At 39.8% G+C, this 15,917-nt stretch overlaps 1 protein-coding gene across 1 annotated transcript in view; it reads left to right on the top strand.

Moving 5' to 3' along the window:
• LOC103355223 (tumor protein p53-inducible protein 11) overlaps positions 1–13,952 on the top strand; it is a 38,763-nt gene extending 24,811 nt beyond the window's left edge. Inside the window, exons 2-7 of the mRNA XM_008278924.1 lie at positions 2,489–2,626; positions 7,888–7,946; positions 8,129–8,177; positions 8,489–8,585; positions 10,281–10,382; positions 11,287–13,952. Coding sequence (XP_008277146.1) covers positions 2,498–2,626; positions 7,888–7,946; positions 8,129–8,177; positions 8,489–8,585; positions 10,281–10,382; positions 11,287–11,420 — 570 coding nt within the window. The 5' untranslated portion in view covers positions 2,489–2,497 and the 3' untranslated portion in view covers positions 11,421–13,952. The remainder of the gene's footprint in view (positions 1–2,488; positions 2,627–7,887; positions 7,947–8,128; positions 8,178–8,488; positions 8,586–10,280; positions 10,383–11,286) is intronic.
• The last annotated feature ends 1,965 nt before the right edge of the window (positions 13,953–15,917 follow it).

Here is a 15,917-nt window from a genome sequence, read left to right as displayed (position 1 = left end):
TTTCAAGAGGTTACAGCTTTTTTTTGTAATTATCTATGAATCATTTCCTTTCTGTAATTTATTAGTCATTTAATAAGAGATGTTCTCCATTTGTTAAAATCAGCAAATCATCACATCACACATGCCAGCGCACTAGATAATTGGATATATTGACTCATCTGCTGGAAGAACTGTGATCAGTTAAACTGCTGTTTGACTTATCAAGTAATTGTTTTCAGCACAAATTCATCCAATCAACTTCAACAGCATCCTAAACTGAAATACAGTGGAATCAGCCCCAAATGAGAAAGTCCAACATGTTCTATAAAGTAGTTTTATTTTTTTGTAAGGCTGTTGTATTGGAGTGCTTTAGCAGGTACAAGTGTTCATTATATCGTGTCCACTCAGTCTGTAATCTGTTCAGCTTGGCAGTTTGACCTCTCTGAGAAAACCTACAGGATTTGTTTACATTTCCTCAGTGTAAATCTGCCTAACTGATGCTACACTTTCCAGAAGGTGGAAAACTGAGCACTTGAAGCTGTTTCCTGTTAAGGCTGATTGTTTTTTTTTTCCTTTTCAGGGGACAAAGCTTTCTGTTAAGCCCTTTTACAACATGCACTCCCGTTCCGTTAATCTGACAGCAACTGAACGTGGCAGCTTCGTGTCTAAAAGTGCACCCTGGTCACATTTCCATAGAAGTGGTACTGGGTCGGCCTTAGTAACTTATTACTTGTACACAGCACAAGTCCTAACTGCATCCAGCCACATTAAGGGATAGGCATGCACAAGCAATGCTTCTTTGAGTTGTGTGAAGTGATTTAAAGGACCATTTTCCACATTTCAGCACCAGCATTGCTCTAAAAACATCACAGAAAACACTTAAGGCAGTTTGTGTGCCAAACTCACCACATACCTTTCTTACTCACTTTGCATAGCAGCTGCCTCAGATTGAGTCCTGAGCTCCATAACTGTAGCTGTGTGGATATTTTCTTTTTTTTTTAGTATCATTACACATGGACAGAGTTTTCAGTGTTTATTAGGAAGTCATAAATAAACTAAGCTCGTGGTTATTTGGACACTTTGATAGCTGCTATTAGTTTAGATTACATCTGTTATTGCATTATCATGCATTATACATAACTTAGTGTTTGTTGTTTAATGTCATGTGAATGACAAATGTCACTTGCATACCGCAGCTCTCTCCGACGCTGTAGGGGGTTTGTCTGAATGAAACTGCTGAGAACATTAGTGGCATCTGTCTGAATGACAGAATGCTGTCACTTTAATGGACTGACGAAGCCTGTAAAGTTACAGATCCCAAGTCTGAAACAGCTGTAGAGATGCTGTCCTCATCCTGGAGAGAGTAGCTTAAAAATTGCTCTTGTCTTACCCCTCCATAGATCGTGCCAGTGTGTAGTGCATGCCTTTTAGCCGCCTGTTTAATCATGATGGAGGTTACATCATTGAGTCAATGATGATCCTCACCTTTGACGATTGCTTGTTCCCACTGAATCCACAGGCAGTGTTCATTATTGCTGATCAATAGTACGAGTGCAGTGTATTCTGCTATCACAGTTAGCGGCCAACAAAGGCAGAAATCTCCTAATGTGTTCCAGTTGCCTGGCATTGGCATTTATCTTTTGTTTTATGCAAATACAGAAGCTATTTATTGATGCATAAAACGCATTGTTGTTTTAATGTATAGCTTGAAAGCTTCCATTGTTTATAACAAAAAAGTAGCAGAACTGACTGGCAGAGCAACAGTGTGACTTTAGTGTTACATCATAGCCACATGCTGAAAAAATAAGTCATGCTGATAGCTCACAGCAAGAAAATGTGACACTAAAAAAAAATGAGAGAGAGATGATGATGACATTGTTGGCATAAAGGCCACTGAGTAGTAATTTCATACAAGACATGAACAACTTGAGGGCATATTGCTGTGTAGACAGTGCAGACTGACATCAAAACCATTTTCCACCTACTGAGTTGCCTGTTGTCAGTAGAACTTTGGATCAATACGGACAGTGAGACCCTCAGAGAGTCCAGCTCCATTTACACTTGTGTGTTGATCTATATAAGTGTAACAGCCTCTGTCGCTATCAGATCCATTGACTCTCTGAAAAGGCGCTGCATCTTTCCGGCCTCTCGGCAGACGACATCTGGCTCCCGCTTCTATCCTGACTTAAGAGGAAGGTTTTTCTGTTTGTATTTGCTACGCTCGCATTATGTAATTGTGTTGCATAAGTCAAGTCCTCAAGGGAATTATTCGTAGATTGGTAGATACCTCTTACTGCCTGTGCCACAGAGAGGTGTCTCCTTCAGAGCGAGGGGAAATAACAGAGGAGAAAACTCCACTGGTGTTTTTCACATAAATGCTGTTTGGAAAAACTGACCTAATGTTCTTTTTTTTGTTTGTTTTTACATCTACTTCTTCCTCTTCCCATTTATTTGTTAATATTTATTATTTGTCTGCAACACAAACCATTTGCCTTTCTTTCTGTGTCAGGTGTGCACCATGGCATCGAAACCCCATCCTCCTCTAATGAAGAAGCACAGTCAGACGGACTTGATAAGCCGTCTGAAGAGCCGGAAGATCCTTGGAGTTGGTGGCGAGGATGATGATGGCGAAGTGCACCGCTCGAAGGTCAGATTACTTCACATGAGCAGTTGATTTTATTCAGTATGGGAAGTAATGTAGACAACAGACTCAAATTGCATTAGCACAACAGATGACTTGGTTAGAAATGTAAGCACACATGTTTACTATCATCAGTCAGATGGATAATATTACAGCAGTACATAAGCAAAAAGGGCACTCCACCACAGATGCATTTAGTAACTGTGAGAAGAGCTATGGATTCGTTTTAAAAGCCACAGTAGGCTACTAATTGGCTCATCATTCTTTTAGCGTCCCATTGTGTGCGTTTGCCTCCTTGTGCTTCAGTGAATCTAGATCACGTAATCCACGGAGCTCTTGCAGCTCCACTGAGATGTGACTGGCTCCCCGGGGAGGCTGAATGCCTCTTACATCTCATGTATTATATTTCTGCCTCACATGCATTTTCATATGGACAGCGCATACCCAAACACGACAGCACACATGCTGGTTTCTGCTAGGAGACACAAAATCTGTTGTCATAGTCATTTATCTGGAGCTCCACAGTTGCAGACTGACAGTAGTGTCTGGTTCTGGACTGAAATATCAAGATTTCAACGATACTTTTCTTCTTTTTTTAATCAGATTGTATTACAATGAGCACAGGCACGGCAAACTGTTCCTCACTGAAATATTAATCAGGCAAGTGAGAGAAAGGAACAGACCAGAAGGGTGCAGGCATACGGTGGTGGCTGATAGCTTGTGATGAGAAGTCGGCCCCCTTTTCTCTGCCCTCCTGAGTGTTTGTTTTCTCTCTCAATGTTTTAGCAAGAAGCTTAACCCAGACATCTGTCATTCAGATCTCTTTTTACAGAGCGCACTGATTGAGACTTAGACTAAGGAAGAGACAGAAACACATGATGCCTCAGTTTTAATGCCAAGACTGCTTTATTTGATTTGAGAAAGATTCTCTTGGTTAGATACTGAATGTAATAATTGAATGGTGATCGAGAAACAGTGCATTTAAATTACTGTAATTTTTGGACTATTGAGTGCACTTGAATATAAGCCGCACCCACTAACTTTAAAAAGAAAAAATAGCTTGTACATATATAGGCCGCACTTGTCTATAAGCTACAGGTGTCCACGTTGTAACATGAGATAGTTACACAGAAAGATTTTTTACATTTTTAATTAAATACGTACGTAACATACACAAATATGTTCTGTAAATGCTTTTTTCCAAACAGTGCCTGTAACACGGCTGGTTAAAAATATTAAAAATACAGTAACCTACCAGGAAAAGTCATTGATTGCTATCTTCATCTTTCTCCTGCGCACTAAAACCACTAAAGTCGTCTTCTTCAGTGTCAGAATTGAACAGCCTCAGAATTACTTCGTCACACAATTCCTCAGTCTCTCTTTTGTTGTCGCTCTCAATGTCACTTTCGTCTTGAGGCAAATTCGTAAAAATCGTAAATATCCATAAATTAGACACATCATTGTTTAAACCGCAGTGTTCAAAGCGTGTGAAAAAAGTTGTGGCTTATAGTTATAGTAAAACAATATTTTGACTAATGTGGTCTGTTGTATGTGGTGTTTTTGAAAAGCTGCTTTCCCTATTCCTGTGACATTGACCCTAAATTAGAAATAAATTGTTGTGGTCACATTGTGATTGGCCTATTGTGCTGTTGCTGTGGTTGTAGCAGGGAGACACATGTGATCTAAAAGTAAGGTAAGCAGCACAAGTCCTCTTTTGGACAGGAAACAGTTGGCTTTATCCCGGTGGTCCGTGTAAACAAAGGAGGGAAGTGCTCCTGTAGTCCGCTGACTGTCTCTTCCTGCCTCCTTTTACTGCTTTGAGATAAGAATACTGTTGCTATTATAATCACTTAAGTGAGAGAGAGACTTTGTATTTGTACCTGTTCTGTTTTGTGAGTGCAAGTGCATCAAAAAGTATCGCCTGTCTTGTCTGCTGTGTGACTGACAGCTTCTTGAACCCACTAAAACAATAGTTTATTGCTTAAGTCATGTTGCACAACCAAGCTATAGCTGCATGAGCCAAGGCCTTCATGAATAAGACAGCGCTGTATGTATAAACACATGTTATGTTTATATGTTAGGTCCCTGAGGGTTACCGCTGAAACATTAAATTGTGATCACTGTCTACTTAATGTAACTGCACAAACTGACAGAGATCCATCAGACTAGAAACATACACATTCATATTACAAGTCTTCAGCTGGTGAGCAATAGCTTTTACTCCACTGAATATTTTTCATGCTCTCTGGCTGAAAAGTGGCCCATTGTTTACTGAATGCAGCTGACTGGATGACTGATAAAAACGCCATGCCACAGCAGCTGTGATTAAGCGTTTCTCTCTCTCTCTCTCTCTCTCCACAAACATCATTGTGTATTTGTTTCTTTTCCTGTTGCTCCCTTTCTCCTCGACTCCCTTCCGCCATATTCCCCGAGCCAGCCTGGTGCCATCGGTTGACGCTCAGTTCCCTTTTGAGCGTTTCTCATGCCAGTCATGAATATTTATGTGTTCCTGTCAAAACCAGCCCCTGAAACCATGGTACAGGAAGGCTGATTCACCTGGTCATGTGATCACAGCTGGCACAGATAGATTCATGTGAAGGCACTTCAGCAGCAGCACAAAGGAGGATCGTAATGGCTCTAGTCTGTTGCTCTTTATCCTCATAATTTTAGGAGTTTAGCCTCAAGGGAGCCTTCTTCCAGCTTCTACCCTGAGCTGAGATCAAAGATAGCAACAGCCATCTGCAAATATTTAAGAATCTAAAAAAAAGTTTGGACGGCGGTTTCTTTTTTTTTTTTTTCTTTCATTTGATTTTAGGCACATTTGTACGTCTTCCATTTCTCTATTTTTGAACCATCCATTTTTGATCATAAAACGGTGGCGCCTTAAAAAGCTGCTTTTGTGTTTGTGCACCATAAATTGCTGCGAATGCACACATGAGATGGCACCACTTTACGATTTAAATAAATAAATCGTATCTATCCTTGCACAGGAGCAATGTGTGTGACCCCTAATGTAGTGTGGGTGTAGGCGTGTGACATGGGAGAAGTGATTATCACACCATTAATAAGGGCACTTTCCTGTGTCAGCACACTCTGTATTACAATACAACAAGTCTTTGCTAATTATGTAAAATTATGTTGTTTAAAGATATGAACTCCGTTTCACTATTATGCATGAACTAAAAAAGCCTCTTTCTTTTTTAATTTGCATCTTGCCTGGAATAAGTAAGGTGTAAAACAGAAATTAACTTAACAACATGATGAGGTTGTATCGTGATGAGAATTCACTGAAAAGTCAGCGTAAATGACATGCCATGCAAGTAAGGTGTTGCCTGTTGCGTTGTATTTAGGTCTCATTGTTATAGCTGTAATGTACAGTAGTATAATTTAACGTGTAATGTCATGTCATGAGGATTTTTCTCATGACACGATTTGACGGTTGGACTCATTGAAATGCGGCTGTTTTTGGAAGTGAGCCAAGGAAATGATAAAAAGCAGAAACCCTCGAAAACCTTTGTTTTGATTGTTCTGATGTGTGACATGAATCATTTTTGTTTCATTCACTCTGACATTTCACGGGATCATCAAACGGAAAACTACTTTCACATTGATAGTGAGTTCCCTGTAAACACTGCTTGCCAGTAAATGATTCATCCTCTCTGCCGTAGTAGTTTTCATGCTTCAGTGTATTTTTAATTTCTGCTATGTCTGACTAACACAAGAGAACACAAGACACATTTAACGGTGAAGCAAAATCATTGATGTTATGGAAATAATTGGACCTGAAGGCCAGCTGACAGGGTTACTGTCTGTTCAGGCAGAAAACTGGGGTTATATTGTCACTTGCCCTCTGTGGTTTATCTGGGATTGTTTGTTTACCTCCCTGCTCTTGTGCCCTCGTCTCAGGGGGGAAAAAAATCTGAAGCAACATTTCTGGGCTGATAGTCCGCAAGAACATACATAAAGAATCAGTGCATTCTGCAGATGAAAAATGGCTTTAAGCCTAAATCAATAAAGTGTGAACACATACACCTCAGACATACAGATATACAGAGTAAATCTGATCTCAAATGCACATTCTGTAATGAATGATACATGGTGCTTCAGCCCACTGATTCCAGATTGTTTGTAGATTGTGTTTATTTGCTTCCAGTCTTACTCTGGGCATCAGACCAAGGCTGCAACAATTATTTTTAATATCCACTGATTGTTCATTTTTTATCATTATTTCTATTTATATCATTTTTTTCTAAAACAAAAAAAAATTACTGGAAAAACTGGAGAAAAAGTGATACTCCCACATCCCAAACTGAATGCTTGTTTCATAAAAATCAATCATCTGAAATGTACAGATATTTAAGTTGTCAGTGACATCAATATTAAAAAGCAGTGAATCTTTACATTTTTTTTATTTTGGAACCACTAAATGTTTGTCACTTTATTTGCTGAAGGAACAATTGATTATCAGATGTGTTGCTGATACATTTTGTATTGGCTAATGATTAGATTGACTATTTGTCTTACATTTTAACATCTAGTTACATATAAATATTGACACTGATAGTAGAGTTTAAAAAATCAAGTTGCTGGTTATTAACATTCCACCTTCTTTTAGATTCTGTGATAAGAGATGCTTATCCTAACATATTATTGGGTGAATGTCTGGGTGTGTCTTTGTAATATTGCTGCTTTTTCAGATTCATTCCGTGTGGAATTTCATTAACTATTAACTTTTATCGTTGTATTCAACTGAATTGAACAATTGGTCATAAGAAACAGCATGTCTCGCTTTCTACATGTCAAACATTTCTCTCCCTACCTGCTTTCAGAATGGTAGATTGAAAATTATGTGCTGCTATTGTTGGAAGTATTAAGTTCATTTGTAGCAAATAATGCTTTTCTTCTAAAATAGATTTGGGAGTTGGTTATTCATCCAGAATACATTTGTAAGATGTTGCTATGACATACACTCTTAATCTTCAAGGGGCGGTTAAAGAGGTGAGAACATTTGCAGTCTCCAATTAACATATTAATTGGCCCTTCTCTGACACTCCTTTCTTGCCTCCCCACAGCTTTGTTTAATGCCGTCCTTTCTTGTAGCCTGCTACAGATGTGTAGTGCCACATGAAACACACCTCCATGGAGCGCACTTTATTTTTGTTGATGTGGTGCCGTGTTGGAGGTTGTCATAATAGATATCTATGAAGATGATGCACCTTCTCATAACTCATTTCCTTGTTCTTTTGTCTCGCCTTGCTTGCTCACAGATCAGTCAGATGCTCGGAAATGAGCTGAAGTTTGCAGTGCGAGAGCCTGTCGGGCTGAGGTGAGAATTCAACTGCTCGGTTACTCGGTGTCACAACAGCTCACAGCTAACACAGCAGACTGCAGAAGGTCATCTGTGTATCACTTCCAGTAAAGTTCAATATCTTGCCAAATCTGAGAAAAAATAAATTGGTGTATGTTGTAGGAAGGATATGTTATGTTATGTAATGTCTGTCTTCTTAGGGTCTGGATACTCGTTTCAGCAGTTGCTTTCACAGTTATGGCTCTGATGGTAAGTTTGCTTAAATTAACTCTCCATTAATGAAAAGGTAGCGTTATAAGACAGCAAAATTGTTCTTTATAGAAACTGGAAACACAATGATACACAAATCCTGCAATGAGTTACTGTGGATTCTTTATCAGTAAAGAACATCTGGAGAAACAGCTCCGTCTTTGTTGGCCATACCATCGTAATTCTCAATATCCTCAGTGTTCATGACGGACACAGTGATACTGAGTCACAAACAGGAAGACTTTGGTCAGAACAGAATGCTGTTGTGTTGGTATGACAGAGCTTAGTTGTGCTTTTGTTTCCCTACACAGGCCCTGATGTTTCCCAACCAGCTTTATGAGGTTGTTTTTGAGGAGGAGCTCTCCACGACTAGCATCTCTGTTCGCCTCTATGGAGGAGCGTTGCTCAGTAAGACATCCAGTTAATACATTCATGCAGCTACTCATGTGCTCATGCGTCGCTGCAGCACAGTGAATAAACTGCATGAGCGAGCGCATTCACTGTGCTGAAATGATGCTGACACACAATGTTTTAATATTTATTTATGTCCATGCTAAAAATATGCCCCGCTCCAGTGCACGTGGTCTCTTGTAATGACGGCTTCTAATGCATTCATTACATTTCGCACACACTCATTCAGATACTGTATAAAAAGCTCTCTTCTTGCTTTAAAACCATTCCTTTAGGCTACAAACAGAGGTTGTGTTATTTGACTGAGCTCTGTGTATCTACAGTTCAGTATGAGGGCATGCCAGAGATACAGAGGCCAATTCTCCAGAATACTAACAGCAACCATCCGCCTCTGCGTTCTGTGGCCTCATACATCAGGTTTAGATCTGCTGGCGTCAGAGTGGGGGATGATGGCCACGTATATAGTGTGTATATGTGCGTGAGTTGGTCTAGAAGTCAGAGAAGACGCGTTTAAATGTTGATGTCGATGGCGTTTTGTTTAATTTTGTGCTCATTTGTGCCACGTCATGTACAGAGACAGCCGATCATTATAGCTTCACCATCGTCACATGTGCCAGGCAGTTATGGCATTTGTTCTTTTCTCACCTCAGAGAACGTGTACTGAAGATGCGAGCAATTATTTTAATGGCTGCAGTTTAAATCGGGGCTGTCAGTCAGGTGATTATTAGTTTGTGATGGCTGTGTGAGGAGATGCAGGGTGACGGTGGCGACAGAGGGGGCAGGCAGCACACAGGCTACCCCTTGATGTGAGAGTCAGCTGGGAAAGCAAGGCAAAGACACAAGAGCGAGAGGAAAAGGCTTAGCATGTACTCAGTAAATGATGCTAAGTTGTCATTTCTAAGTCAAGCCTGAACATATGTCAGACATTATATAGTCATAGGCGTGTAGAATATTACATCAAACATGTTCTCCTCCTTCCTCACTAGACATTTATGAGAATGCTAAGAAAGAACCTGTACTCGCCTTTCTTCACGAATCAACGATGTAAAATGTAAAAAAATTCTAAAATAACACACTGAATCCTTGTATGCTTCAGAGAGATAGAACCTTAAACATAGCACTGTGAAGGATAATATAAACCTGCTTTGTTTCATAAGGCCAACAAAAGACTGTTCTCTTTTTGATAAATGTCAGCTGAGCTGTAGGGATTAGTTAAAAAAAAAAGGGTGATGTCTTACAAGACAAGGTGCCGTGTAGGGAGGGAAAGGATGGGGTCTCATCTGCCACACAGATGGAACCTGGCAGGGAGACGATACAGTCAATCAGCCCTCCCACCTTTCAGCCCACCCCTTCTCGTTTCCATAGCCTTACTGGTCTGTGTGGGTGGGAGTGAAATACAGGAAAATGAACTGGAAGGGAAGAGCAGGGAATGAAATGATAGAGCACAAGCTTTTATCAGAATCAATGAGTCAGAGCATTCGGCCGAATCAATAGGCGACGTATCTGTATGTGGGCACAGCATCACAGATTACAGATTAAACCTGCAAGTCCACTCATTCTGTAATCGTTTTGTTAATGGAAATGCTCTCCGACATGTTGAAGTCTTTTCTCCAAAGCTTCCTCTTTTTTTCTTCTGTTTTCATTCCCATGCCCCTGAACCTAAAAATTCCCATTTATCTCATCCTTTTCCAGGCCTGGCCCTCATCATGTGGAATGGTCTCTACACAGCAGAAAAGGTCATCATCCAGTGGACTCTGCTCAGTGAAGCCTGCTACTTTGCTGTACAGTTTCTAGGTGATTAACTTTTCCAACGCATGCAGTTCCAGCCCTGTATCTGTGTCTCTGTCTGTGAAAATCACAGCTTCAGAAAACCTCCTTTTCTCTCTCACTTAGTCAGTGAGACAAACCAGCCATCCATCCACCCATCCATCCATTATCTATACACCGCTTAATCCTCACTGGGGTCATGGGGGGGCTGGAGCCTATCCCAGCTGACTCAGGGCGAAGGCAGGGGACACCCTGGACAGGTCGCCAGTCTATCACAGGGACACACTTAGAGACAGATAACCAAGCACACTCACATTCACACCTACGAACAATTTAGAATCACCAATTAACCTCAACATGTTCTTGGACTGTGTGGGAGGAAGCTGGAGAACCCGGAGAGAACCCACACTGCATGGGGAGAACATGCATGAGACAAACCAGTTGAGGGGATTGTTTTTGCCAGCTTGGGAAATGAATGCGTTGATAGCACCCTCTTGTGTTTAACGTGTGCAGTCACAGCCTTGCAGTGTTTTATGAGGACACACTTGAACTTTATAGCCATGTGTACAACTAAACAGCTTTTGGCTGCTCTGTAATTATTCATAACAGATTCCACAGTCCAAGTTTTGTGGGGGGGGAGGGGGAAAGCCAAAATTAGAGTTATGCAGTCTGTGTTACTCAATTCGAGTGTGTGTCTCCCAAAGTTCGTCATACAGTACAAATCTCTTCACCACAGTTCAGAAAGTAAACAGTAAGAAAAAACACAAAAAGAGAATTATGTACTAAGAAGAATGATACATGCTTGCTTAATTCAAAGCAGACTGGCAACTGAAGCAACCAATAGCTCCCTAAGTGTACATGTGGGTATTATTTTAAGTCAGACTTGGAAAAATATAAACAAGTCAAATGTTTTTGTTTTTTTTTCCCCCAGTGACATCCATCACCTTAATGGAGATCGGCATCCTGCCCAACGCTGCCATACTGCTGCTAATCAGTCGAGTACTCTTCTTGGTGGTCACCATGTCTTACTACTACCACTTGGGCCGTAAACCGAAGAAGATCTGAGCTGACTTGTGATACTTCGAGGGAGGGGACAGCTGAGCACAGATCACAAACTTTTGGGGGTTCAGAAGGTTTGGATAACTGTTTGATTGGGGCTCAGAGCATTACTTTGTCAGCCGATGCCCCCCCGCCCTCTTCCATGGGACCTAGCTTAACGTAACCCCCGGTATTCAGCAGATGAGCACAGTCTCACATTCCAGACTCAACAACAAGAACGATACGCTTCATAGTGAAAGTGAACTGCTCTTTCAGTGGGCAGTGAGGTCAAGCCCCTCCAGACACACATTCCTCCTTTGTGCAGTTATAAAGAAGGAGCTAGCAGTTTTAGCGCATTGCATTTTTGTGTTATATGATTCATGATGTACAGTAGTAATTTCAAACACATTACTATATAGTTAATGCACAACCACAATGATTCCCGTGACTCAATGTTTGTTGTATCACACTCGAGGACCAAGAGCTTGTGCTATCATTTGTTTCCTGTGTGATTGATGTTATCTCACAATGTATGTACCTAAGTCTGATTATCTGATGTCGTGCATGCTTTCTGACAGCTTTCCAGCGAACACACTAAATGAAACTGCGCTTAATGTGAGATTCAGATAAGCTAAGTGCTAGATGAGTAGCTGTAAACCTTTTCTCACACTGCTGATAGCTTTCTTGGTCCACAAACCGTGGAAACTATTTACAATCTTTATTTTTTTCTCGCTGTCTCTCCATCATGGCCTTCAATCATATTCAAGTTTAGACTACCCGAAAAACAAACTCAACATTTTTTCAGGGACGAAGGCTTTTTTTTTCTTTTTTCTTTTTTATTCACTGAGCTGTCAGTCAAGAGGTTGTACCAAAGTGAATGGGGAATTGTTTTGTACAGAATATTTTCACTACTGAGATTATTACATGTAATGTTGATAAATGCACACGTGAAGTGACTCGTACAAGAGAGGCGGTGTGCAGTGGTCCTCTCCTTGCCGTGTGTGCTCCATTAGGTGGGACGTCAGCCTCAGTAACGTTAACTACTGTAGAGCTGGTGTGACAAGCCGAGCATGTCAGTGTGCAGGGGAAACAAACCTGAGCTGGCTCCTCTTTAGTGATGTAGCACAGTTATTTTTTTTTATTTTTCTTTTTTAAACATAACACCATATCCTAGTCTTGCCTTAAAACTACTTTAAAGAATAGTCACCAACACGGCATCCTTCTTGTGAATATGTACATAAAAGTATTACCATTATGTGGTGTTCTTGTGAACCAAACAGGGAACTTGTTCAGTATTAGTTCAATGATTTTCAAAGGTTAATCCTTCTCTGGTGTGTCTTATTTTGTACCTATTTAAGTGACATTTGTATTTTTGATGTCATGCATGCAATATAATCTACCAGATGTGTCCACCAATAGCTCAAACTTTGTAGCAAGCTGCCATCGACCAGAGAGCTAAGAGTTAAAGATGTTAATGACAGTGAATGGATGCAATAACCAAAAATGGCAATGAAAAAAAAAAAAAAATCTGAAAAGGAAAAGTTGACTTTACCAGACAGTTAAATTATATCTTCTTTGAAACAGATCTAACCCAGCAATTTACAGTTCCCAACCAATCAACTTGTTCAGTGCATGTTCTACCTCCCTTTTCTTGGCATACCCTCAGGTGCAAGACATCCTGGCTCATCTTCAGAGCTGTGCCAGCAGTGCTAATTTGTCAACTGTGATCTCCACAAGACACTCTAAAGATAGGAGAATCATTTTGTAAAGTTAACTCAAAACACCATTTTGACTCAAACAAGGAGCATACTGTAGGCCTCCAAAGGTGGTCCGTATTGTTGCAAATGACCACGTTGAGTCCTGCCCTAGAAGGGAGTGGTACTGAGGTCAGAGTGATTGTGGGTTTGCAGTAGCAAGTCCAGCGCTGAAGGCAGATGTGCTTGTTACTTGGGCGAGCGCTCAGTTCAGATAGGGAACGTGAAACATGGGTGAGGTCTCCCGTACCCCTCAGCGGTAGTAATTATCCTTTTTTCCAGTGTTTAATTAGACACAGCTCTCCCCAGTTGACATTGTGTGCCCCAGCTTACACTACTGCTCTGTCCTGACTAGCATGATAATTATGGAGTTCAAGAAAAATGTCATTCCATTTCCGTCAATACTACAGGCCTCAAATCATCAGCCTTGTGAAATGTTCAAAGGTCTGTAGAGCCGGTTATTTTTGTAAAGATGGGGCAACTTCAGCAGGAGGGGGAAGTAGGGCAAAGAAGCGTTTTCTTTCATCCTCCTGGTTCTCTGACGTAAATTAATCCGAATATTACTTTGGTAACTTGTGTGCTCAGAATTTGGAAGTACGAAGAAATTGTAAGTTGAGCTATTCATTCCCTCATCCAACATATGGTATACTGTTGTGAATAGCATACCTCGTCAAACTGTTTCAAGTTGTAGCATTGTGTTTTTTTTGTATATATGTGGTATACTGTATGTCAGAAATGAATTGTTATGGATTTCCATTATTTAGTTTGAAATAAAGAACACTTGTTTATTTTGAAGACTTGAAAATGGATGCGATTAGCTTGGTCATGTTGTCCTTTCAGATAAATAAATAGGGCTGGAAGGAGCTATTATTTCCAATAAAGCTCACTGTGACATATTCAAGTAGCTTGTTTTAGCCAACATATATCTATATATATAAAGGCAGAACATTTGACAATTGATAAGCCAGAGATAATTTTTTTCTAATTGATTATCAGAATGGTTGCTAATATATTTTTTTGTGGATGGACTAAACAAATAATTGAAAATTGATTAATTGATTTCCTGCTCAGTACTGGAGCCCATAACTTGAAATCATATAAAATGCACTGGCAAAAGAACAATGTGGTCATCTCTGCAGTAAATTGCATAATTTATTAATTAGCTACATTGAACCTTGAACGTCACTGGAATGATGATGTTCAGTCGTCCTCAAATTTATTCATACCCTCCTATTAAAGAAGGAAAAAAAACAGCTGTCACTGAAACAAGTTTAAAAATAGCAAAAGTAATAAATAAAAATGTAATGACAATCTTGGCATTGCTTTTGAATTGTGGTTCAACAGAAACATTAAAAAAAAGAAAAAAAAGAAAAAAAAAAAGCAAACAATCATGATGGGACCCGAAAACTAATATTTTTTTGAACAACCCTTTGAGTCAATCACTGCAATCAAGTGTTTTCTGTAACTCTCAGTCAGACTTCTGCACCTGTTGACAGGTGTTCTGATTCTGGCCCACTGCTCATCAGCAAAGTGTCTAATTTGTCTGGGACAGATTTATTTATTTTTGGTTTTTTTATTATTATTCTTTTCAACTAGAATTCAAAAGCAATGTCTTATTTCACTAAATTATCATTTTAAATTTTTTTAGAAATTATTATTGCTTTTTTCTGTTTCTAGTTAATTGAGTGACTATTATGAATTTTGCCTTTTCTTTAATGGAAGGGTATGAATACATTTGAGGACGACTGTATTAATCTAATATAAAAGTACTGAATTTTTTAAAAAATGCACCAAATCAGCCACTTACTCAACATACTAAAAGACATTAAGTTGCTATAATAGTTAATTCAATTAAGACATGCAGAGTACCTGCTTGTTCTCTGTTACATAAGCCTAATAAGGCTTTAAATTTGCATCGCTGATGCCCGGCAGCAAGGGAGAGACTTTGATTTTTTTGGCACAGGTTGACACTCCTTAATTTGTCAGCTGACAGCCAGCAGCAGCCTTGACAAACTGTCTTCCGCCTACCTGAAATAACCGTAGAAGTGGAGTGCCTTCAGCTAAATTTCCTGTTGAATTTAACCAAAATGCATTACTTCACGGAACACAAGCTACTGATTTGTTCCAGCGTGCCTCTGCAAAGACGGCTGTTATGTAATGTCACCCTTTGTTTGGTGTTTTCTGTTTTAAGAGAACATGTCCTAACACGATCATTCCCAGGTCTGTACAAAGAAATTTCAGAAAATTTGAAATCAGACTGTGGCCTCCCACACATTCTAGTTTTCCCATCCAATCCCAGCAATCTCCTCTTACACACACACACACACACACACACACACACACACACATTGGGCCAAGGGTGAAAAGGGGGATTGTGTGGCCCAGGAAATGTGTGTGCACTTAGAGGTTGTTTACAGGCAAAAAAAAAAAAGCTCCCATGTGTCCATATGCATTCTCCCCATACTTCCCACCTAATACACTAACTCCTGGTTTATTTCTTGAGACATGCTGGTAAGCAGTAATTTAGAACAACCTACAACGGATCACTTAAAAGCCGGGCGAAAATATTTGCTCGAGTTTACCTAGCAACAGTGACGCACATGTATATACACCCAGTTGATCATGTTATGGTTCTGAATATTTTCATAAAGAAATATTACATTGTGATCTGAATGACATAGTTTTCTTACATGAGAATGATAATAATAATAATAATAAAAAAGTTTGCATAATATCCACAAAATCCAAACTGTATTCACATGAGCACGGT

Source organism: Stegastes partitus, unplaced genomic scaffold (genome assembly GCF_000690725.1).
Source record: "Stegastes partitus isolate 25-593 unplaced genomic scaffold, Stegastes_partitus-1.0.2 Scaffold138, whole genome shotgun sequence".
NCBI lineage: Eukaryota > Metazoa > Chordata > Actinopteri > Pomacentridae > Stegastes > Stegastes partitus.
The sequence above is the reverse complement of the archived record's forward strand: the minus strand, read 5'-3'. Positions and strand labels throughout refer to the sequence as shown.